The following is a 25243-nucleotide window of genomic DNA, read 5'->3' as shown; positions in this document are numbered from 1 at the left end:
ATTCATTATATTATATAAATAAATATATTTTTTATTATAAGTCAGTTTCATCATGAGTGCACTTAGAGAGCCACTGAACTTCCCTTAACCTTGTCCCACACCTATTTGGGCAGAGGTGAGACTGACATTAAAAGAGATATGGCGTGCAGGAGTCCCGGGTTCGATTCCCGGCCAGGGAACACAGGAGAAGCGCCCATTTGCTTCTCCACCCCTCCCCCTCTCCTTCCTCTCTGTCTCTCTCTTCCCCTCCTGCAGCCAAGGCTCCATTGGAGCAAAGATGGCCCGGGCACTCTATGGCCTCTGCCTCAGGCGCTAGATGGCTCTGGTTGCTACAGAGCGACGCCCCAGATGGGCAGAGCATCGCCCCCTGGTGGGCGTGCCGGGTGGATCCCGGTCGGGCACATGCGGGAGTCTGTCTGACTGCCTCCCCGTTTCCAACTTCAGAAAAATACAAAAAAGAGAGAGAGAGAGATAACAGGACATGTTCAGAGATATCTATCACCTTTCCTTCAGTGCCTCAACCATGTGTCAAAGAGAATACTGTTTCTATTCGTTAACACTTATTTCTCCAGCCACATCCCTGTATATCACCTATAAGAACTCAAACTACTTGCCTGACCTGTGGTGGCGCAGTGGGATAAAGCATCGACCTGGAACACTGAGGTTGCCGGCCCGAAACCTTGGGCTTGCCCGGTCAAGGCACATATGGGAGTTGATGCTTCCTGCTCCTCCCTCTCTTTCTCTCTCCTCTCTCTCTAAAAATTAATAAATAAAATATAAAAAAAGAACTCAAACTACTTAAAAAGCTAAAATAAAATCATATTTTAATTTTGAGCATTGAAGAAAATGGAGAGTCAAAGATTCCTGTGTGCCAGAAACAGCAGAAAGAGCAGACTGGCCTGTTCCCTATATAGCTACAACTCCTTCCCCATTTTGTATCCTGAGGTCCCGTAGTTCTTTAAGTGTCTGTAGAAACTCACTGGTAGATAGATACTTACTTCTAAGCAGAAGCTGATCTGGAGAAGCTGTGTCTAAAAATTAGAACCCAAGTGAAATCTCCAGTCCCTATAGCAGCCATAATGGCTAGGACACCAACAGTACCTTTATTATTAAATATCTGGTGAGGGCTGCTCTTTCCTCAATGTTAGGCTCAGTGGAGAGGCTTCTAGTTAAACTGATCATGGTCTTTAAAGTTGTTTTTTTTCAATCTCTTGTTGCCTCTCAGGTTTAAGCCAGTCACAATTTGGGCTATGACACAGGAGCAGTGATGGGATTCAAGTAATTTAATCAGTTCTCTACCCTAATGACCGTTTTAAGTATAAAAAAACAATATACCAAAAGGTAGTTTGTTATTTCATATATATATATTTTAGACAGAGAGAGAATCAGAGAGAGGGATACATAGGGACAGACAGACAGAAACGGAACGGAGAGAGATGAGAAGCATCAATCATCAGTTTTTCGCTGCGACACCTCAGTTGCTCATTGATTGCTTTCTCATATGTGCCTTGACCGCGGGCCTTCAGCAGACTGAGTAACCAACCCCTTGCTTGAGCCAGCGACCTTGGGTCCAAGCTGGTGAGCTTTGCTCAAACCAGATGAGCCTGTGCTCAAGCTGGCGACCGCGGGGTCTCGAACCTGGGTCCTCTGCATCCCAGTCCAACACTCTATCCACCGTCTGGTCTGGCTGTTATTTCATATATTTAATACTTAAATAAGACCAAAAGAGGTACACTAAACTAGATTATGAGTCTTAAAATATTAATGAAAATATTAAATAATACCTGAAAAAAACAATAAAAGTGTTACTTAAGGTATTTCCATATTGCTTCTTGACTGGTGTCCTTGCTTGCAATTTTTTTCACCTGTGGACAAAATGAACATTACTATGGGCACTTAGAATATTCTGTTGTGCAAATGAATGTTAAAAAAGAGTAAGGAATGTAAATTTTTTACTTCCACATTGGGTGGCTTGCCCAGGTGCCCACCTTAGAGAGGACTCTGATTACAAGTGCCATTTTAACAACTGGTTTGCCAAACTCAACAAAAAATTAGGTATCAGTTCTGCCGACCCGGTGTGAACAGGCTGAATCCCACCACTACATAAGGAGAAACCCATGTGTGGTTCAAGCTTCCATAAAATCCACACAAGGTTAGGAAAAAAGGCTGCTGGGACACTATCCCCAGAATTTGGTTCCAGAGGTTACTGATAGACTTTCAGAGTTCTGCTTTGGTTTCAAGAAAAAGCAGCCATTTCAGCATTATTCTCAGTCAAGGAAACCCTATATTTAATAGATCTGAGCTAAAATACTCTCTCATTCATAGTAATCAATTGTTTCTCAAGCGCAGGGGCTGAAACTGTCTCCCTTTGACTTCCTGGTACTATCTTCTGCTATGACAGTGGGGCCCTTCCTATCCTTTACTAGTTTAACTAAAGGAAAATATTTGGCCTTGGTAAAGCATCGGCGGGATGTGTGGACATCCCCAGTTCAATTCCCAGTCAGGGCACACAGGAGAAGTGACTCTCTACTTCTCCACCCCTTCCCTCCCCTTCTCTCTCTCTCTCTCTCTCTCTCTCTCTCTCTGTTTCTCTCTCTCTCTCTTCCTCTCCCACAGCTATGGCTCAATAGGTTATAGGGTTGAGAGTATGGCCCCACATGGGCAGAGCATTGGCCCCAGACAGGGGTTGCTGGGTGATTCCTGGTTGCCGCACGTGCAGGAGTCTGTCTCTCTATCTCCCCTCTTCTCACTTGGAAAAAGAAGAAAACTAAATAAGTAAAATAAAGAAAATTACTTTAACACTATAAAAAAAGTTTCTCACTTTTGAATTCCAGAATAGAAGACTCACCTTGAACTGACATATAATACACTGCTCACAAAAATTAGGGTATCAGGGAATGTGCAGACACTCCAGTACTTTCAGCCTTTTGTCTCTAGTGCATTTTCACCAATGAAATAAAAGTTGGTTTTGCATTTCACTTGCATAATCAAACAACTTTCTTTGACTTGTCATTTACTGATGTTCTTGTTTAATAAAAAAAAAATGAAATGCTTTTTTATCGCTTCATATTCATTTTGAAATACCCCCTAATTTTTGTGAGCAGTATAAATAGGAAATCCTCCTAACTTAGAGGTTTAATTCACATTGATTGACTGCCCCTGCTCCTCCCTGAAACACCCAACAAAGTTGAAACAACAAAGGAAAAAATAGTTCCCTTCCAGCTAAGGGGTGGGGTGGCAGGAGGAACCTACACATTCATCTCTGCATGGGTACCCATTTAGTAGGGTCTGAAAACTAGTCTTAGCTGCTGTTCAAGTTGAGTATGGACAGGAGATTGGGTAAGTGGCTTGGCTTTATGTTTAAATGTCTGAGCTGCTTAAGATGTTATCCAATACTTGTGAGAGCAACCTCCTTTGCAGTCTTATGATTAGAGGCAAGATCGAGTTTTTGGAAACTCTCAAAACTGTCTCATTTGTTAAACAAGGTGATAAAAATATCCTTGGCTTGATAGGTGAATTCAATCACTTGTTCTTCCGCTTTTAGGATGGGTGTGTGTGTGTGTGTGTGTGTAACAAAAGTGAGTAAAACTTTGGGATTTCCTTGAAGTGGTAGAGACAGACTCATAAAAAGATAATCTCACAATTTAATTAGGGGTGGGGTAAGGTTGGGAGTCTGCAGACCAGCTTCCTGGAGAAGCCAGTCTTGTGTCCTGTTCCAAAAGTGACTCCAGCAAGAACGGCTGGTGTGATCATCTTAACATTTTATTCCATTTCTTCTTCTTTCCTTCTTTATTTATTTTAGAGAGAGGAGAGAGAGAAAGAGAGAGAGAGAGAGAGAAATGGGAAGCATCAAGTAGTAGTTGCTTTCTATATGTGCCTTGACCCGGCAAACCCAGGGTTTCCAACCCACGACATTAGTGTTCTAGGTGACGCTTTATCCACTGGGACATCACAGGTCAAGCTATTCCATTTCTCCTTGATACAGCTTTTTGCTGACTTTTTTACAGGTATGTATTTGGGTACAGTGTCTTAAATATCGTCTACCAATACTCCTTCAGCTACTCAGAACATCTCAAGTTCCCGCACTCTTACACCTCCAGTTCCCTGAGACACGCCCTCGGGTTCTGGCGCTAAATTCGGGCCAATAAAGTTGCGCCCCAAGGACCACAGGGGGGGCGGGGGGGCCTCTAGCCAATGGGATGCCAATTATAACCGCAAAAAAAAAAGGGGGGGGCAGAAAACTTTTTAATGGTGTCTTTGGACCAATGAAGAGCAAGAATTACACGCCCACTCTGGGCGCGTAACAGAGGACTCGCGACTTCCTGACACGTGACCAGTGAGCCAGCGCTGCGGGCCCCCCACCGCCTGGTCTGGAGGTAGCGCGATGGGCCGTGCTTCCAATGGCTCGCAGAACCTCTCGTCACGTGCAGGTTTTGCAAGCCCAGCGGCCTTTCGGAAAGTCATGTGACAGATGACGTTATTGCGAGCTCCCCAATGGTAAAGAAGAGCTGCCTTCACAGGCCCAGGAATTGATTTCTCTCCACGAATGATAACATGGCGGAGGCGGGGATACCCTATGACGTACTGCGGAGACAGACCAGGGCGGGGCAGGCCACTGGTTGCGGGGCGAGCAGGCGTGCGGCGCGCAGGCGCTCTGCGGACCCGGTAGCGGCGGTGACTGTGGTTGCGGCGGCGGGAGCCGGATCCTTGACCGAAGCTGAAGGCGGTGGTCGCGGCCATGGCGGCCGATGGAGAGCGATCCCCGCTGCTCTCCGAGCCAATCGACGGTGGCGCCGGCGGCAACGGATTAGCGGGGCCAGGCGGGAGTGGGGCTGGACCCGGAGGAGGCCTGACCCCCTCCGCACCACCGTACGGAGCCGGTAAACATGCCCCGCCCCAGGGTAAGCCCGGGCGGGCCCGAGGTGCTCCCGGGGGTACTCTGAGAGGTGGGAGGGGCGGGGCCGCGGGCGGAGGCGGGGCCCAAGCTCCAGGTGCGGAGCTGTTGTACCTGTGACAGGGTGAGGCTTCCTTTCCTCTTCAATTGCGACATGAGCCTGGAAGGAGGAAGCTGGTTGAAGCACGGATTGTAAGAAGCCATCCGAGTTTGGTCAGAAGAGTTGACGACCAGAAAGAGATCCCTGAACCGATGGAGCATCAGTGGGGGAGTCTGCAAGTGATGCCAGCCCTTTTTACCTTCCTTCCCAGCATTTCCCCCGTTCCCCGAAGGACACCCAGCCGTGTTGCCCGGGGAGGACCCACCCCCCTACTCACCCCTGACCAGCCCGGACAGTGGGAATGCCCCCATGATCACCTGCCGAGTCTGCCAGTCTCTCATCAACGTGGAAGGAAAGATGCATCAGCATGTAGTCAAATGTGGCGTCTGCAATGAAGCCACCGTGAGTTATACATATATGTAAACAGACCCTGTTTTCCTGGATCCTCTCTTTCCTTGATTCTACACCCTGACTTTCAGCCAAGTTCTCTCCTAAAATCCAGGTTTCATTTCCAGGAGTCTCATACAGCCATTTCCCCAGAAGCCACACACCAAAGCTGTTTACCATCCTCCATCTTCATACCTATCGCCGATACTCAAGTCCAGTTTTCATTTGACAGTCTCATGTTCTATGCTTTTCTTTCATTTCTCTGACCTGGTTAAGACTTGTATCTGATCTCTCAGGAGGTGTTTTTGGAGGAAATGAAAGGGATTGGGATTAGAGGTTTGTTTACCATATCCCCATTATTCTCTAGCCAATCAAGAATGCACCCCCAGGGAAAAAATATGTTCGATGCCCCTGCAACTGTCTTCTTATCTGCAAAGTGACTTCCCAGCGGATTGCCTGCCCTCGACCCTACTGGTAAGAGGCAGAAGGTGGGGAAAATTGGAAAGCCCAGAACAGGTGAATGTTTGTGGAGAATGTCAAGGTGATAGAGCCTGCTGTTTATTTTATTTTTTATTTTTTTACAGGGACAGAGAGAGAGTCAGAGAGAAGGATAGATAGGGACAGACAGGAACGGAGAGAGATGAGAAGCATCAATCATCAGTTTTTCGTTGCGACACCTTAGTTGTTCATTGATTGCTTTCTCATATGTGCTTTGACCTCAGGCCTTCAGACTGAGTAACCCCTTGCTCGAGCCAGCGACCTTGGGTCCAAGCTGGTGAGCTTTTGCTCAAACCAGATGAGCCCGCGCTCAAGTTGGCGACCTCAGGGTCTTGAACCTGGGTCCTTCCACATCCTAGTCCGACGCTCTATTCACGGTGCCACCGCCTGGTCAGGCGAGCCTGCTGTTTATTTAGAAAGAGAAAAGGCTAAGAACTATTGTACTTCTAGAATGATATAGCCATCTTTGTCATCTCTCAATAAAAAGATTGGAATGAAACAGTGTACTTTAAGAAGATGGAGAGTTTCAAGGACTGGGTCAGTTATTCTGAGATAAAAGGGAAATTAAAGCAGTGCTCTTCCTCAAGGATTCTCTGGGGTAGTGTTGGGGAGCAGAGTATGTTAAATGTACAGAGAAGGAGAGAAACTTAATGAGGCAGGGATTAGGGGGCATGAAGGAGGGGTAGTGTAGGAGTCCTTAGAATTAAAAACTTTTTAAATATAGTCTTTTCCTTATACAGCAAAAGAATTATTAATCTGGGGCCTGTGCACCCAGGACCTCTGAGTCCAGAACCACAACCCATGGGTGTCAGGGTCATCTGTGGACATTGCAAGAATACTTTTCTGGTGAGGAGGGGTAGTGGGAAGGCTTGGGGGGGAACGGGAGGAATCATGACCCTATTTCTGATTTATGATAATGAATCCCAAACAGGCCTATACCAAAACAACCCATTATTACCCAACCTTCCCAGCCCCAGACTCTCATTGAAGATGACCCTCCTTGTACTATTAATTGGTTTCTACCTTTTTCTTTTTCCATAGTGGACAGAGTTCACAGACCGAACCTTGGCCCGTTGCCCTCACTGCAGGAAAGTGTAAGTGATTAGAATGTGGCATCACTGAGCTGGTAATTGGATGTGTAGAGTAAAAATTTCCGGGTCAGTCCGAGCATCCATTTCTCTTTGCCTCCCCAGATCATCTATTGGACGCAGATATCCACGAAAGAGATGTATCTGCTGCTTTTTGCTTGGCTTACTCTTGGCAGTCACTGCCACTGGCCTTGCTGTGAGTAACTGTGATCCAACCCTTTTCATTCTCCAGCCTCATTTCTATAGGCTAAGATTTGGGAATGGCTAACCTAAAAAATAGGGGAAGAAACCAAGGACATTTTATTTTGATAACTGATAAAATCTTTATTGTTATTATAAGAGGTAAAGAACAGCCATCTTCTTTATGCAGATAGGACAATGGAAAAGTGGCTTAAAGTAGGAGTTGCTGTTTAGGAAACCTGGTATAATTTTAAGACATTGTGAAAAACTGACAGATGTATGAGTCTGTTCCTGCCTGGGGGAAGAAACTGAACAGCCTTCAAGTAGGTCCCTGAAGGTGGCTGTAATGGACAGAGACTGAAGCTTGAGTTGTATTACTGTTACTAGGGCTCTTAAGAAGTGGAGAGAGATCATAGTAACCCTATCTTTCTTTTTTGTCAGTTTGGGACATGGAAACATGCACAGCGATATGGAGGCATCTATGCAGCCTGGGCGTTTATCATCCTGTTGGCTGTGCTGTGTTTGGGGCGGGCCCTCTATTGGGCCTGTATGAAGGTCAGCCACCCTATCCAGAACTTCTCTTGAGCCGCACGATGACCCACAGACTGTGCCTGGCCCCTCCCTTGGTGGGGACAGTGACACTACAAAGGGAGGCATAACCAAAGGCTCCCTGGGCTTCTAAGGAGCCAAGCAGCTGCCTTCCTTTTCTCTGGAAGGAAACAGGCCGTTAACCTCAGTTTGGAGGGGTAGGTAAGACCACTGCTGGCCATCTGCTTTCCTCCAAGGGTTGCTGTGTTTAGGGTGAAGTAGGTGAAATGTCCCTAAACCTGGGTCTTAAAAGACGGTTCTAACCTTGTCCTTCCTATATGCTCTCGGAGAGCCATTCCTGTCCCTTACACATTCCGGGGCAGGGTTGGGGTGGGTAGCCCTGGGGGTTCCCCTCCCTCTTGTGCACCATTAGGACCTTGCTGCTGTTATTGCACTTCACCAGGGACTGGCTCTGGCCTCAGTACCCTCAGTCTCCTCTCCCCCTATTCCGTGTCCTATGGGGGTGGGGTCAGCCGCTGCTCTGTACAGAACCACAGGAACTGGTGTGTATATAACTATTTAATAGGGGATGTGTTCCCCTAGTCCTGTTTCCCTTAATTCTTCCTTACAACCTTACCCCCCAGTTGGTAGTATTTCACTGGGCTAAGTAGGGTTGCTGTGCTGGGGGAGCTTAGGGACTCATCCTGTGCTTGTAAATAAATAAGGTTATGACTGCTCTTTTCTAGTTGTTAATCTATGTATGAAAAAACGAGGAGGGGAACTTGTAGCTCCAGAGGGGCAGAATACAAAGACAGTAAGGCTGAAACTATGGCTCTTTATTTTCACATATAGACAGTTCAAAGGAAGTCATTAGTAGCTTTTGTTTAATGTGTAAAAAAGAGGAAGAAAAAAAACCCCACACACAAAAGAAAAACAAAGCCCATCTGTCACTGGGAACCTGGTTGATGGATTTATATTTTTAGAAGGAAAATACAGTGCAGAATTCTCTAGAAAGCAAAGAAGTTTTAAAGCTAGTTTAGGGGGCGTATTTCCCAAGCTCAAAATGAGTGGGGGAGGTATCACAGTGCTAGGTAGAGGGTGATGGGACAGTGGTCACTGCCCAGGGCCTTGGAACGGATCTTGCTGTCACACAACGCAGGTAACAGAGACTGAGACACCAAAAAGTAATCAAGGCGCCAACCAACGTTTTTGGAACGAGCATTCATCATGTAGGTCCAAAAGGTGTAGGCATAGGCCGTATTGGGGTAAAGGTGCCGGAAACTGTCAGCCAGTGGCACAGCCTTCAGCAATTCCCCAAAGCCTTGCCGCTCTTGTGGTGTAAATCCAGCATTCTTTTTGTTTCCCTTGGGGTTGCGCAGGTCAATTTCTTCATGAGCCACATTGAGGTCTCCACATAGCACAAGGGGCTTGCGGGAAGCCAAGTCCTTCAGGAACTTGCGAAAGGCTTCATCCCAGCGCTGTCGGTATTCCAGGCGCACCAGACCTCGGCCTGCGTTAGGTACATAGGCTGTTACTAGCACAAATGCATCAAATTCAGCCACAATCACTCGGCCTTCCTGATCATGTTCTTCCTCACCTGCAGAAATGATGAAACAGCATAAATATTTATATAAGAGAAAGTAGAGAATAAAGGAATCAACAGCATAAATATTTATATAAGAAAAGAGAATGGCCCTGGCCGGTTGGCTCAGTGGTAGAGCGTCGGCCTGGCATGCGGAAATCCCGGGTTCGATTCTCAGCCAGGGCACAGGAGAGGCACCCATCTGCTTCTCTACCCCTCCCCCTCTCCTTCCTCTCTGTCTCTCTCTTCCCCTCCCGCAGCCCAGGCTCCATTGGAGCAAAAGATGGCCTGGGCGCTGGGGATGGCACCTTGGCCTCTGCCCCAGGCACTAGAGTGGCTCTGGTCACAATAGAGCGATGCCCCCTGGTGGGCGTGCTAGGTGGATCCCTGTCGGGAACATGCAGGAGTCTGTCTGACTGCCTCCCCGTTTCCAGCTTCAGAAAAATACAAAAAAAAAAAAGTGAAAAGAGAAAGAGAATAAAGGAATCAAGAATTAGGGCTGGAATGGGGTATTAGCAATTGGTTTGGAAGAGCTCCAGCATTAGGAATCAGGAGGGTCTCACCAATGCCATAGGAGACTTTGAGGGGGCACTGGCGAGAGAGTAGGCCCACGCCACTGTACCCTTCCTTGTCTGAAGGAGCGGACCAGTATTGATGGGATAGACCAGGCAGCTCTTGAAGTTCAGCTGGTAGTTTATTCTCTGAACACTTGGTCTCTTGCAAGCACAGGATATCGGGGGCTTCTTCCTTTACCCACTGAATGAAATGAAAGGTATAAAAAGTTAAGACCAATTCAGCAGACATAGAAGAACCTGTGCTAAATAATAGAGATACACAGAGCAACACAGTATTTTAACAATTGGGTAATTGTTAACTATTGGAAGGAAATAAGACCTGCAACCCTGAGGAGAATGTGTTTTTTCCTATAGGCAGTAGACAACTAAGATTCCCCCCCCACACACAGGGACAGAGAGAGAGGGACAGACAGGAACAGAGAGAGATGAGAAGCATCAATCATCAGTTTTTCGTTACGACGTCTTAGTTCATTGATTGCTTTCTCATATGTGCCTTGACCGTGGGCCTTCAGTAGACTGAGTAACCCCTTGCTTGAGCCAGCGACCTTGGGTCCAAGCTGGTGAGCTTTTTGCTCAAGCCAGATGAGCCCGCCCTCAAGCTGGCAACCTCGGGGTCTTGAACCTGGGTCCTTCCGCATCCCAATCCGACGCTCTATCCACTGTGCCACCGCCTGGTGAGGCCACAACTAAGATTTTTAAGCACTACTTTTTTTTAAACTACTGAATTAAATTTATTGGAGTGACATCTGTCAATAAGATGTTTCAAGTATACAATTCTATAATACATCATGTGCACATTACATTGTGTAAGCACTATTCAGAAACAGTATGCTGGAGATAAAAATGGAGTAAGTCCAGTAACAAGATTTTTTTCAACATGCTGGGGAAGAGATGAGGACATTAAACGTTCAAGACTGGCAATGGAATGGAATGGAAGGAATGGATATGCAGGGAAGTTTATATGACTTTCTGAAGCCCTTCCTTGTACCTCTCCCATAGGAAAACTATAAATAAGGGAAAAATAAAACCTGTGTTGGGGACTTAAATAGGAAAAGGTGATTAAACCCCAAGATCATTCAATACTAAAGAATGTCTCTTCCCCTCCTTGAATTCTACTCACATCTAAACCTTTCTTCTTAATCCAGGCTCGAAGCCCATCCACATTCCAGGAGGAGATCTTGAGGGTGGCTGGTTTGCCACTGGATGAGGTTTTCTTATCTGGGGGGTCCTCATACAGGACTGAGCCCTCTCCTGTTGCCTCTTTTTCATTTTTCTTTGCTCCTGCTCCCGCTTTACTCTTCTTGGCCTCTGGTTCTATAAAATAATACAGAATGTTAAACGTTGGTTGTATCCAAGTCTCATCCGGATTTAACCAGAGGCCCACTGAGAGCCTGCAGTTGCCACGACTTCACAAACTGCAAAAATGTGTACAGTACTTCCCGTTTACCGGGGAAATTAGAAGAAAGACCATCACAGCCTCTGGGGAGAAGGGCTCATTTCATTTTCTTACCAATCTTGGGCTCTTCCCGGTCTTCTGCCACCGCTCCCTTTTTCCCACGCTTCGGCATCACTGTAAGGAACGCCCTCCTGCACCACGTTGCCGAGTGAACCAGTATTTTTACCGCGTTGCCTATGACGTAAATAAGTGGTGAAACCAGCTAAAGCTGGGGGGGAAAGAATCCTCTATTGTGCAGACCGTTATTATCTCTGAACCCCTTCCCGACCTTCATGCTCCATAGGCCCTTTAGCCCGTCCCCCACAACACTAGATCATTTCATAATGATCTATGTACCCTCCTTGCGAGATCTTCCCTCAGGCCGATCGGGGGCTTTAATTGAGGGTCCCGGCTTACGGTAGTGGATCAGACGTGCAGAGAAGGCCCTCTGATGGGCAGAAGAACAGCTACCTGGTATAGGACCTGCTGGAGTCGCGGCCGGTTCCTCCTTACCCCAGCACAAAGGATGGAGCACGCTGCGCTCCCACGTGGGTAACTGGTGTCACGTGATCGAGGTCTCACCACTGGCGGAGGAGCGCGGATAAGTCATTCTGACACCACGTGACAGAGAAGCTTGGCTTTCCTTCCTCCGAAGTATCCAGGTGACTCAAGGCCCCAACCCTCCATTGTCGGACTGTTTGTCGTATGCCAGTTGCACGACTCCTTCTGCCACCGTGACTGAAGAGCCCAGCGCTGTTCAAAAGAGAAAAAACCCGGTGGGGAAGGCTGGGCTGGATCACCGGAGAGAGGCAAAGGAACGGATAGGAGTAGAAGGAGCGGATGCCCGCTCCGCGTCCCTGGCAGTTAGGAGGACAGGTTCTTAAAGGGGCCTTGACGGGTCACCGTGACGACGGGGGTGGGCCGACGCGGGAGCGCCAGCCAGAGTTTTTGTTGCCTGTCAGGTTGCACTTGGCCACCTCGCACCTCTAAGCAAGTCTTCTTCCTCTGCACCTGGTAACTTCTGCTCAGCACGGACTGGTGAGGAATCCACAGCTGCAGTGGTAGCTAGGAGCCCTGCCCGCGTTTTCACCCAGCTTCGACCATGCCAGCGGTACTGGGTTTTGAAGGCAGCGCCAACAAGATCGGCGTGGGAGTGGTGCGGGATGGGAAGGTGTTGGCAAACCCGCGGCGGACTTACGTCACGCCCCCAGGCACTGGTGAGTAGGAAATTTAGTTTGCAGTGTGCTTCGCCGCCCCACGTTATCTTCTATCTTACTAAAACACAGCGAAGTGGGACGTAGAGCGCATTGCCCCCTCAGAAAGTTTTTCATCAGAGTCTCAGATTATGTGACGTTTATTAACGTCACAAAGGTGATGAATAAGAGTCACAGACACCTGGACCTAGATCTTCAGGATTTGTTGAGCTTTTATTGAGCTTTCAGTCTTTTGTGTGCTAATCGTCAAGTCAGATTGCAGTTGGATACAAAAGTAGTTGCATACAAAAGTGGATTTGATGAGGACGTAAGCAGAACTTGACAGTATGATAAATAGTATAACATATAGTTGCAGTCAACATATTCTAGAATGGGTGTAAAGACTCCCAGTTTAGCTGTCAGACTTGGTTGGCTTTGCAATATTAATATTCAATATATTTTTTGGACTTTATGTCTCTTTAAATAGGAGTAATACCTGCATCTTGAATCTTGAGAATTAAAGTACCAATTATATTGCAACTTTTTTTATATTACAACTTTTCATAAATGTTATTTGTAAGTTATGATGTTATATCAATACCTACCCTCCCCGAAAACACCTGAATGTGTGTGTGTGTGTGTGTGTGTATATAGATATAGATATAGATATAGATATAGATATAGATATAGATATAGATATAGATGCAGCTGACTTGCATATACCTGAAAAACCTCCCTGAACAGGTGATACTGTAACAGATTACTCAGAAATATATGTCTGTTTAGCACTCACTCTTCTAGGCATGTTGGTACCAGGAATGCAAAGATGAATAAAATAGCCAACGTTTTAGGATATTCTCCGTTAAACTGGGGAAACTACAGGTAATTATAAATGCTATAATTGTAACATATTAAATATGGTTCTAGATATTTTTGCCACAAACTTTTTCAATGTACAACTAATTAACCATAAGGCAGTTTCACCATAAAAGGTAAAATGGTTGACAGTTTGGTTTACATTTGGCAGACAATATATTTCAGCTAGTTGATGGTTTGGTTTCAGTTCTCCAGTGAGAAAGTTGTCACAGGTACTTCCATTTTTGTAGTGAATAAGTCATATTCCTTATAATGGTCAGTGATGAGTAGATGTGGTAGTCTTAAAACAGTAGATGATAACAACCATGTATAAGCCAGTTTGAATAGCTATGTGAAAACCAGATTGCAAATATATTAGAAAATAATATTTATTTTTTTTATTTTTTTTATTTTTTTTTTAGTGAGAGAGAGACTGAGAGGCAGACAGGAAGGGAGAGAGAAGTATCAACTCATAGTTGTGACACTTTATTTATTGATTGCTTCTCATATGTGCCTTGGGGGGGGGTGTTGAAGGGATGGGGTGGGGATGGGGTCTCTGTGACCCCTTGCTCAAGCCACGGACCATGGGCCTAAGTCAGCCACCTTGGGCTCCAAACAAGGAGATGAATGAAATCAACAAACAAAAAATAAATTCTAATACTATGAACAAAAGACTTAAAAACAATGCATTTTCTTTTTCACAATAAAGTTTTTAAATTTTATTTATGTTTCAATGGCCGTCTTTTATTTTTCATTTTTTTTATCTTTTACTGTAAAAGATATTGCCTTAAGGCCAATTAGTTGGGCTGTGAAAATGCTTCTGGAAGAAATGTGGCAAAGATGTTATAGCAAACAGGCTCATGGTGAAATACTGGCCATAGCCCTGGCCTGGCAGCTCAGCTGGTTAGAGTGTCCTACTGATACACCAGGGTTGTGAATCCCTGGTCAGGGCACTCGTAAGAATCAACCAATGAATGCATAAGTAAGTGGCACAACAAATTAGCGTTTCTCTGTCTCTCTCTCTCTCTTCCTTCCCCCTTCCTCTCTCTTTCTAAAATATGTAAAAGGAAAAAAAAGAAATTACCGTACATAGTTCAATACAGTATGTTAATTACATTGATGTAGCCTGACCAGGCAGTGGCGCAGTGGATAGAGCATCAGACTGGAATGCAGAGGACCCAGGTTCGAGACCTCGAGGTTGCCAGCTTGAGCACGGGCTCATCTGGCTTGAGCAAAAAGCTCACCCACTTAGACCCAAGGTCTCTGGCTTGAGAGAGGAATTACTAGGTCTGCTGAAGGCCCACGGTCAAGGCACATATGAGAAAGCAATCAATGAACAACTAAGGTGTCGCAATGCGCGACAAAAAACTAATGATTGATGCTTCTCATCTCTTCGTTCCTGTCTGTCTGTCCCTGTCTGTCCTCTCTGACTGTCTCTCTGTCTCTGTTAAAAAAAAAATTAATTTTAAAAAATTACATTGATGTAATCATGTACAGGGTTTATAGATCTTCACAGAAAAGATCACCAAAGAGTGTAAAGTACATATCACTTGAATTGAGTCCTAAAGGCTGAGTAGAAGGTGGGTGTAAAGAAGGCCGTTTCTGAGAGGCGGTTCAGCCTAGCTGAACAGGCTGGAAGTAGTATAGAATAGGCTGAAAGACAGGATGCTTGAGAGTGAAAGGGACTCCTCCTACTACTAATTTGGATTTCCATCTACCTTTGTTACAGAAAAACCCTATGATCTCCAACTTGTGTTCCTCTCCTAGGATTTCTTCCAGGTGATACTGCCAGGCACCACCGAGCTGTTATCCTTGACCTGCTGCAAGAGGCACTAACAGAGGCTGGATTAACCTCCCAGGATATTGACTGCATTGCCTATACCAAAGGTATGGCTGGGTGAGTAGTGGCCAATGGAAGAATATACCTGGAGCTTAGCTATGTCAAAATGGCCTGCAGCTCACCTCTGCTACCATCACTACTCTAAACTTACCTCTCACATCCCCTGCCTCCTCCAGTCTGCTTTTCCTAGTCTCGAAAGGATTCTAACTCCCATTTCCATCTCCCTAGGCCCTGGCATGGGTGCCCCACTGGTTTCTGTGGCTGTTGTGGCTCGGACTTTGGCCCAGCTGTGGAATAAGCCATTGCTAGGCGTGAACCACTGTATCGGCCACATTGAGATGGGCCGCCTCATCACTGGAGCCACCAGCCCAACTGTGCTGTATGTCAGTGGAGGAAATACACAGGTATTTAGAATACTCCAGCATTTCTTCTTAATTTCTAAGGCACTGTAGTAGCACCTTTCATGCTCTACCTCAGAAGCAGGAACTGTAAGAACAAAGCTAGGCTCATTTGAACCTAAAATGTGACACATTAGAAAATCCATAACAAAGTTTGTAACATTGCAGATTTGGATAGGATAATCAGAACATGAAATGACTTTTATATATATGGTTATAAAAATAAGAATTTCCTTAGAAAAGGAATAAATGATAAGGACTGAAGCCTTTAAGATAATTAAAGGATTTTCACTGTCATTATTTTAAAACTTATTTTTCATACGGATCTTAGCAATTAAAACTAGGCCTGACCAGGCAGTGGTACAATGGATAGAGTGTTAGCCTGGAATGCTGAGGACCCAGGTTCAAAACCCCAAGGTTTCCTTGAGCACAGGCTCCTCTGGCTTGAGTGCGGGCTCACCAGCTTGAGCACAGGGTTGTCAACATGAGCATGAAATCACAGACATGACCCCATGGTTGTTGGCTTGAGCCCAAAGGTCGCAGGCTTTAAGCTCAAGATTGCTGGCTTGAGCAAGGGGTCATTGGTTCCACTGGAGGCCCCCCCTATCAAGGCACATATGAGAATGCAGTCAGTGAACAACTAAGGTGCAACTATGAGTTGATGCTTCTCATCTCCCTTACTTCCTGTCTGTCTGTCTGTCTGTCTCTCTCTCTCTCTCTTTCTTTTTTTGTATTTTTCTTAAGTGAGAAGCGGGGAGGCAGAGAGACAGACTCCCACATGCACCCGACTAGGATCCACCCAGCAAGCCCACTAGGGGGCAATGCTCTGCTCATCTGGGGCTGTTGCTCTGTTGCAACCAGAGCCATTTTAGTGCCTGAGGCAAGGCCATGGAGCCATCCTCAGCATCTGGGCCAACTTGCTCCAGTAGAGCCTTGGCTGTGGGAAGGGAAGAGAGAGATGGAGAGAAGGGAGAGGGGAGAGGATGGAGAAGCAGATGGTCACTTCTCCTGTGTGCCCTGGTGAGGAATCAAACCTGGGGCATCTATAAGCTGGGCTTACGCTCTGCCACGGAGCCAACTGGACAGGGCCTGTCTGTCTCTCTCTTGCTAAAACAAACAAAAAAGACTTAAGGGGTACTACCCAATTTGTTTCTTTATACTATTAACATGTTTTGTTTTGCGTTACTGGTAATAAAGCTATAGAAACTGTTATTCTAAGGGTATGAAAATATAAATTATTTTTAAAACATTTTATAAATGATAGGTGATATTTTAAGTTTTAGGGGAAGCCACAGTTTAGGGTACCTTACAACTGGTTTTCAACTGCCAGTGCTGGTCGACCAGGAATTTTGTGCCATTCCACAAAAGTTAACCGCCCTGATATTGTATGAAGATTAATCATATGGACCAGCAGTTGAAAAACACTGACTTAACAAGACCTTTTTAGATTACGATTGGAGAACTCTAGCCTTTTTTCCCATAGAACACTTGATGTAGTTACTGTCAGAAATAGTCATTGTTCCCAGCCTGTGAAAGGGTTATGTTCTAAAACTTCATTGTGTGAAATAGTTATTAAAGATGAAGCACACATTCCCATGAAAACGATGTGGGAACTTTTACAGGTAGAGGGCGTGCAGCTGGTTGAGGCCTGAAAGATGACATGCAAGGGTAGGGACTCAGGGTGTGGAGAGCAGCAATGGAGAATTACAAGAGTTGTGAGGAGCAGGTGCTGCAATCGAGGCTTCTCTTTTCCTCTTCCCTGCTTTGTTGTAAAAGATAGGGAAGTTGACTGGGTGGAGAGAAGTTGATGATCGAAGAAGAAAGGCAGGAATTTTTTCTTCCCTTTTTGTCACCAGCCTTTTGACAGCAGAGTAAGATCTACATCAGAACAGAAGGAAATCCTAAGCAGCTCCTGGGGCAAAGGACTTCTGTGGTCCCTAGGAAACACTCACTGCCAGAAACATGGAACGTGTGTATCAGTGGGTGATAAGTATTTTCTGTGCTTGAAGTTGGTCACGTAGGAAGAATGGACATAAGTTAATCATCAGGGCTGAGTTGGGTTGGCCACTAGTCTGACCCAATATGGAATTTTGAGTTTTTTACCTCCCTTTTCTCATATTTATAAGTAGTATTTCCTCTAAGCAGGAAAGCCTATTCCCTGGTCCACACTGTCAAGACTGCTTTTAAGGGATGTGTCAGGAGCTTCCAAGCTAGACAAATGACAGTTTGCTTCTGCCCTCACCTAGACTGTCTTCTCTATATTAGCAATTTGCTATGAGAATACTGAAGGCATAGCTGAGCTTCTTAGATATAAGAACTGTAAAAAATACCCACTCAGGGTTTGGCAAAGTACTTTTTCTCCATTTCTTGTTGGACACTAGTGGCCATGTTGATCCTCTGCTATATTCTTCTGCAAAGCCAAATACTCCTCTTTACAGACTTGAGGTTTCATGGACATCCTCATCACCCTTAGGTGATTGCATATGCAGAACATCGTTACCGCATCTTTGGGGAAACCATTGATATTGCTGTGGGTAATTGTCTGGATCGTTTTGCTCGAGTGCTGAAGGTAAGCCATTGGGCTGCAGAGAACATATGATTGGATGAGTTTTGGGGGAGCTGTGGAAATGGAGGGAGAAAGTAGTAAATTAGCTTCTTATGCTTCCTCAGTAGCTGACTTCATCTTTCTATCTGCTAGATTTCCAATGACCCGAGTCCAGGCTACAACATTGAACAGATGGCAAAGCAGTAAGGGGACATTAGGTGGAAGGAGGCTGATTGGTGGGGCTTCAGGGATTTTTCTTTATATGTATTAATGAGGTTTGGGAGGGGCTTTGGAGGGTGAGCAGCCAGTTGACTCCAAGCTGAGTGCTTCATATACTCACTTCGACCTAGAGGCAAGAAGCTAGTTGAGCTTCCGTACACTGTGAAGGGCATGGACGTCTCATTCTCAGGGATCCTGTCTTTCATTGAGGTGAGTGTGGGAGAGGTGAGGAGATGGGCACTTGAATACTTTCTAATGAAGCATGTCTGTTTTGCTCACCAGTGTATTACCTGCTATACAATACTGTATAGCACAGTACTGGCCTAGATTAGATGCTGAATGAATTAATTTAGCAAATATTTATTGACTATCTTCTGTGTATCAGGCATTGCTCTAGGCCAGCGGTTCTCAACCTGTGGGTTGCGACCCCCGCGGGGCCGAACGACCAAAACATCTGGCTTTAGGCGACCCCTGTGTTTTGGTCGTTCAACCCCCACCGGGGTCACGACCCACAGGTTGAGAACCGCTGCTCTAGGCAGTAACAATATAGTATGGAGCAAAACAAAAATCCCTGCCTACTTGGAGCTTGCATCCTAACAAGGGGAAACAGATAAAGAAAATTTTTAAAAGAAAGAAAGAAGAGAAAGTAAAATATAGAGTTAGATCATGGTAAGTGTAATGGAGAACAATTCAGCAGGGTAAGGGAGGGGCAGGGGGAGGTGCCATGGCAGGTGTTCGTAATTACTGCATCTTCTATAATTTGGTGCCAGTGAAAGGCAAAGTGTGGTATGGGACATACTGGTCAGTTGAATTGTGGTGAAACATGGTGATTTTCTAAGTGCATTAATATTTGCTCTCATGGCATCTCCCAAACCACTATTTATTGTTTTGTCTGTTTGTTTTCTACTTTAATTACAGGATGTAGCTCAACGGATGCTGGCCACAGGCGAGTGTACTCCTGAGGATCTATGTTTCTCCCTGCAGGTAATGGAGTAAAAAGCTGGGACACAAAGTTGAGGCTGGAGTGCCGTGAACCAGTGCAGCTAGTAATTCCAGGTCCTGAATGGGAAGGGCACGGAATTAAGAAAATAGGCTTAGAGGAAAAGGATGGGCTCAGGAGGTCTCTTTGCTATGCAAGAGATAGCTTGCAAAAAGCAAAGCTCCATTCCCCAACCTGCTTTATTTACAGGGCAAAGTAAGGCCATTAGCAAATCAAAGAGATCATTAAAGCAAAGTAACATTTCCAAGGCATCCCAAGAATTCTCCCAAGTGCAGAAAACTCCCACCATACATAACATCTTAATTTCACAAAACAAAGGATAGAAGACACTTGCCTCCAGTCTTTCTGAGGGACATGGGGGGTAGGATGAGTATAAACAATCCAGCAGCATAGCTTAACATGAAGGTGTGAAAAAATAGCCTTTAGCAACTTCACAGAACAAGTGAGGTAGGGGGTTGGGCAGACTGTCAGCTTACTGCCAGTTCCCCACACCTCTGTCCCCCCAAAATCTAAACTGCAAGGACCCTGTTGGCTTTCAGTCCCCAACACTTCAGGAACTTTTATATAGTAGAACCAACTTGGGATTCCCTCTGATGTTTTCACCTTGTCTGTCCCACACAGGAAACTGTGTTTGCAATGCTGGTCGAGATCACAGAGCGAGCCATGGCACATTGTGGCTCCCAGGAGGCCCTTGTCGTGGGAGGTGTAGGGTGTATGTATCATTAGCCTGTGCTCCTCTTTCCTATTCTTGGGCATGTGTGTCTTCCTCCTGATGGTTTAAATCAGTAAGGGTTTGGGGAAATTACAAGTTTTGTTTCTTATCCCATGCTTCCCAATCCTTGCCCCCTGGGACCGCTATTTCATTTTCCTAAGTAAATGCACACACAGTATACAGCTAGACTGGCGAAATGGCTAAACTAAGTTAACCCTACCCGCTCCCTGTGTAGGTAACATGCGGCTACAGGAAATGATGGAGACCATGTGCCAGGAACGTGGAGCCCGGCTTTTTGCCACAGATGAGAGGTAAAGGTCCTTTTCCTTTCTTGATTTTTTTTTTCCAATTACTGTAGTTTTCTACCTTTAGATACCAAATTTCTTATCTCTTTTCCTTCCCAGATTCTGCATTGACAATGGAGCCATGATCGCCCAGGCTGGCTGGGAGATGTTTCGGGCTGGACACAGGACCCCCCTCAGTGATTCCGGGATCACACAGAGGTGAGTGTCCCTTTGGGGTAGGTGTTGATAGGATTATATGGGAGGTAGGCAGAAATCAGCAGAGCAGAGCATCCAGAATCATGAGGGTAGAGAAGAATGAAAGAAGCTAAGAACAGCCACCCACAAAGTTTCTTCTATTTTTTCACAGGTATCGGACAGATGAAGTAGAAGTGACCTGGAGGGACTGACAAAGTTAACAGGATCAGAACAGATTGTGCCCTACGTGGAATTCATTACCTCGGTCCTGACATGGGAGCCCTGGCCAGGCGATAAACACCCCTTCCCAGCATTTGAACCTCAAGATGACTCAGCAATAAAATATTTTTGGTTTTGTACATTGGTGTTGTTGTTCAGGAATAATAATAGAGACAGCACTGAATAAATTCCTGTTGGTAGGGTGAATGGATAAGGAGACAGGGATCAGAGCTGCATCCTGGCTGACTGTGCAGGTAGCCTTGGGGGTTGCTGCTCTGGAGCTAAGGTTGAGGGAATATCTTAGGTACTCTTCTGGTATTTATTTTCCTCTTCTTTGACAAGTGAGAGAAGGGGAGATAAAGAGACAGACTCCCACATGTGCCCTGAGGGGTCCACCTGGCAACCCCCGCCTGGGGATGATGTCTGCTCATTTGGGGCCATGCTCACAACCGAGCTATTTTCAACACCTGAGGTAGAGGCTCCACAGAGCCATCCTCAGCACAACACACTCAAACCAATCAAGCCATGGCTACAGGAAGAAGAGAGAGAGAGAGAGAAGTGGGGAGGGGTGGAGAAGCAGATGGTTGCTTCTTCTGTGTGCCCTGACCGAGAATCGAACCTGGCAGATCCACATGCCAGACTGATTGATGCTCTGCCACTAAGTCAACCAGCCAGGGCTCTAATACTCCCTTAATGATGGTGTTATTATAACTAATATTTTAGTATCAGGCCTTGTGCTAACTGCTTTACATTCATCATCTGGTTTAAATTCTTGGAAGTAGGTGCTCAGTACTTCCTTCAAAGTAGTCTGGAGCCAGGTCTAATTGCATACTAATTTGTAACTAAGATAAAACTGTCACCCCTCCATGCACTTACATGTACTTCTCTTGGCAGGCGGAAGGGAGGCCCTAGATACACATTCCTCCCTAGGACACCCACCAGAATTAATGTCATCCTGCCCTTTATCTTGTTTATGTCAATTACCAGAGAAGCCCCAAACTACCAAGTCACCTCTCAGCTATTAGACTCTACAATAACCATTACTTTTACCCCCTTTTTCATCCCCATCTACCTTCCTCTTCCAACTCCTGGAATCCTAGTGCTCTTTTAATGTAATGGCAAGTCATTAGCAAAATTCCTTACATCCTCAACCTCTTCTCTGAATGTTCCCTTTACATTCCTGCTCTGGCCCTGGTTTGTCCTGAGGACTCCACTTTTCTTACCACCTCTAATGGTGGTGTTTTCTTGGTCTATTGTACCACTGGGCCTAGAGGCAGTGCAGCTTCCCTCGTTTTCCCTTATGCCCTTTTTAGACCCTTCTTCTCATCCCTAACGCACTTCAGCTTTGAAACACAGGTCATTAGACTATATCATGCCAATACCACTCCTGTCATGAATCTTGATGATTTCGGTATCCATATGGAGTAACTCTTCTTTTAAAAAAAAAAAAGTTTATTTTATTGATTTGAGAGAGAAACAGGAACATTGATCTATTCCTGTATGTGCCCTGACCAGGGATCAAACTGGCAACGTCTGTGCTTTGGGATGATTGCTGTAACCAACAGGTATCTGGCCAGGGCATGTGGATTACTGTATTTCCCATGTATAAGACGCACTTTAATTTTTGGGGCCCAAAATTTGAAAAAAAATTTACTACATAAAGTTATTGAACTCAAGTTTTATTCATCGTAAAATTCATACAACTACTCATCAGTGTCAAAACTCCTTTCCATTAGCTTGTCCTCATCTGTGTCTGATGACGATCAGAGCAAAAACAAGCATGAAAAAGTAGGAAATGCAAGTAAAAATCTACAACCACTGTATAAAAAGGACCCAGTTTTTATATTTATTTATTTATTATTTATTATTTTTTTTGACAGAGACAGAGTCAGATAGGGACAGACAGGAATGGAGAGAGATGAGAAGCATCAATCATTAGTTTTTTCGTTGCACCGCCTTAGTTGTTCATTGATTGCTTTCTCATATGTGCCTTGACCGTGGGGCTACAACAGACTTGAGTAACCCCTTGCTCAAGCCAGTGACCTTGGTCCAAGCTGGTGAGCTTTGCTCAAACCAGATGAGCCTGTGCTCAAGCTGGTGACCTCGGGGTCTTGAACCTGGGTCCACTGCATCCCAGTTCAACACTCTATCCACTGCACCACCGCCTGGTCAGGCAGGACCCAATTTTTAGACCCCAAGTTTTTCAAAAAATGGTGCATCGTGCACGGGGAAACACGGTAACTTTCTAATGCTTTGGTCTCTCAGTTCTTTGCTCCTTTGGTGATCTTGTCCTCCACTCCCACTTCTAGCTCTCTTCCTTGTTTTATTTCTCTGCAAAGCACTTACTACCTTCTAATCTAATAGTTTTACCTAGGATCGTTATTTGTCTCCTTCCATTAGAATATAAAGTCTCAGGGCCCTGGCTGGTTAGTTCAGTGGTAGAGCATCAGCCTGGCGTGCAGGGGTCCTGGGTTCAATTCTCGGCCAGGGCACACAGGAGAGGCGCCCATCTGCTTCTCCACCCCTCCCCCTCTCCTTCCTCTCTTTCTCTCTCTTCCCCTCCCACAGCCAAGGCTCCATTGGAGCAAAGTTTTCCCGGGCGCTGAGGATGGCTCTGGATGCAACAGTGACGCCTCCGAGGGGCAGAGCATCGCCCCCTGGTGGGCGTACCAGGTGGATCCCGGTCGGGCACATGCGGGAGTTTATCTGACTGCCTCCCCATTTCTAGCTTCGGAAAAATGCAAAAAATATATATATATAAAGTCTCAGGATGATCAGTTCATAAGGTAAATGTCTAATCACTATGTTGTACACCTGAAACTAAAATAATATTATATGTCAACTGGAATTGAAAAATAACTTTTAAAAAAGAATGTGAACTCCGTGAGAGGAGGGGATTTTTATTTTATTCATTGCCATATTATCTCCCAGTACTTAGAATGGCCATTCAATCAGTATTTGCTGAGTGATGAATAGTTGATGGGGAAGTAAACCAAAGAGATAATCAAAGGACTATAAAGTAAGATTTGGACCCAAAAATAAAAAAGAAGAAAAGTAATTGGGACTATATGAACTTTGGAAAATAGTAAGTTTTTTATTACAGGGGGTCCTCAGTTTACAACATAGTTCCATTTCTATGACAGTGACGTAACCAAATTTTGGTGTAAGTCAAAACACCCTAGCCTAAATCACTTTACTATCTAACACAGTTGTAAAATCATAATCTAGAACATAAAAACACAAGCCACAGAAAAAGGATAAGGACATAAATATACTGTATTGTACACTGTACTCTAGTAACAGAAAAAATGACCAAAAACTGAGTGTAAAAGAAATTCCTTACCTTTATTCCTGTGGTTGAGTTGCACACTGGAAGGGTCATTGCAAGGTGGGAGAGTGTGACCTATTGGGAGGAGGAAGCTGGAGAGGCAGGAGAACCTGCAGAAGGTGCTGGAGATACTGGGTCAGGTGAATCAGGATTGCCTAAGGAGCATGCAGGAGATGCTGGACATGATTCTACCTGTACTGCAGGTGTTTCATCTTGAGAAGTGGCTGATGTAGAGGGCACAGGATCTGTTGCAGGTCTCTCTACCTTCTTAAATGATCGTTCCAGGCTAGTCTAGAAGGTTAATGACTTCTAACCATACTAGTTTGCCCATGTAGTCCATAAGTACGATGCTAATAGTGTAAGCTGAAACACTCAAGTCTCAATTTTTTTAAATTTTTATGGGAGTGAGCATTGTAAACTTGAAATGTTGTATGCTGAGATTGTCATAACCCAAGGGCCCCTTGTACTTTCTAAGTAGAAAGTAGTGATAAATACTCTTTTACTTATGAAGAATAGACTCATTGAAAACTCACCAAGATAGTGAGTTTTAAAATCATAAACTTTGGAATGGATGATAGAGTGGGATACAAATAGAAGATAAAGTTCTCTCCTTGAATGTAATTCAGAACAGGAATGACCTCTGCCTCTCTAGCGTTGGACAGTAAATTTTATAATTGGGAATCAAGTGTGTTATATTAATATTATGAGTAATATTATGAGGTGGAATGGATCTTGAAGGAACGACCTTTGGCATTGTAGTTGAGGTATTTTTACCTTGGCAAGCTTTGGGCTCTTGCTTGAGGCTTTCCAAGAATAGCCTCAAAGTTTCTGGAGCCAAGAGACTAAAATCGTGGCTTTGCGAGTCCTAAATTATAGGCTCCTCCTAGCTCACTCTTCTGAGTCTTTTACATGTCCTGCTGATTTACACAAATGAAGGCAGTAGGGGATCTCAGGCTCAGAGTGAGCAGCATCTCCAGCCTGGTCAGGGACAGGGCCCCAGGGCAGGCTGAGGGATTGCAGGTAGGCCCTTGTTATGGAAGGCAGTGTAAGGAATGGAACTGTTCCTCGGTTAATCTAGCCATTGGAGTAGCCTACCCCTGGCATCTCTGCCCTGCAGTTTGTAATTTTCCCAAACTCACGTGACTGAGGGCAGCACCTTGAGGGAACACTGCCCTAGGACTTTGCGAA

The 25243-nt window shown here is 45.2% G+C and overlaps 3 protein-coding genes across 6 annotated transcripts; 2 read left to right on the top strand and 1 right to left on the bottom strand.

Annotated features, from left to right (window-relative positions):
* Nucleotides 1–4611: 4611 nt before the first annotated feature.
* PIP4P1 (phosphatidylinositol-4,5-bisphosphate 4-phosphatase 1) lies at nt 4612–8725 on the top strand. 2 transcript variants are annotated; one of them, XM_066277289.1, is made up of 7 exons: nt 4612–4880; nt 5206–5396; nt 5749–5855; nt 6620–6725; nt 6921–6973; nt 7073–7163; nt 7589–8725. In XM_066277289.1, exons 1-7 carry the CDS (start codon nt 4739–4741, stop codon nt 7730–7732), a joined length of 834 nt encoding a protein of 277 aa, XP_066133386.1. In that variant the 5' UTR covers nt 4612–4738; the 3' UTR covers nt 7733–8725. The 2 variants fall into 2 exon arrangements, with proteins under 2 accessions (XP_066133386.1, XP_066133385.1); XM_066277288.1 differs by having other exon boundaries at nt 4612–4901.
* On the bottom strand, nt 8497–11870 carry APEX1 (apurinic/apyrimidinic endodeoxyribonuclease 1). 3 transcript variants are annotated; one of them, XM_066277285.1, is made up of 5 exons: nt 11739–11870; nt 11343–11462; nt 10953–11146; nt 9821–10013; nt 8497–9272 (listed from the first exon to the last, which is right to left on the bottom strand). In XM_066277285.1, the coding sequence occupies exons 2-5, from the start codon at nt 11398–11400 to the stop codon at nt 8755–8757; spliced, it is 963 nt and encodes a 320-aa protein (XP_066133382.1). In that variant the 5' UTR covers nt 11401–11462; nt 11739–11870; the 3' UTR covers nt 8497–8754. The 3 variants fall into 3 exon arrangements, with proteins under 3 accessions (XP_066133382.1, XP_066133381.1, XP_066133384.1); XM_066277284.1 differs by having other exon boundaries at nt 11685–11824; XM_066277287.1 differs by having other exon boundaries at nt 11343–11496; nt 11685–11783.
* A 72-nt stretch (nt 11871–11942) lies between these two features.
* OSGEP (O-sialoglycoprotein endopeptidase) lies at nt 11943–20867 on the top strand. The gene is made up of 11 exons (XM_066277283.1): nt 11943–12484; nt 15083–15202; nt 15384–15559; nt 18027–18122; nt 18252–18301; nt 18449–18527; nt 19236–19301; nt 19939–20029; nt 20265–20340; nt 20434–20532; nt 20681–20867. The coding sequence occupies exons 1-11, from the start codon at nt 12370–12372 to the stop codon at nt 20718–20720; spliced, it is 1008 nt and encodes a 335-aa protein (XP_066133380.1). The 5' UTR covers nt 11943–12369; the 3' UTR covers nt 20721–20867.
* The last annotated feature ends 4376 nt before the right edge of the window (nt 20868–25243 follow it).

This window comes from Saccopteryx bilineata, chromosome 4 (assembly GCF_036850765.1).
Source record: "Saccopteryx bilineata isolate mSacBil1 chromosome 4, mSacBil1_pri_phased_curated, whole genome shotgun sequence".
In the NCBI taxonomy this organism is placed as follows: Eukaryota; Metazoa; Chordata; class Mammalia; order Chiroptera; family Emballonuridae; genus Saccopteryx; species Saccopteryx bilineata.
This window is presented reverse-complemented; position numbering and strand designations above follow the sequence as displayed.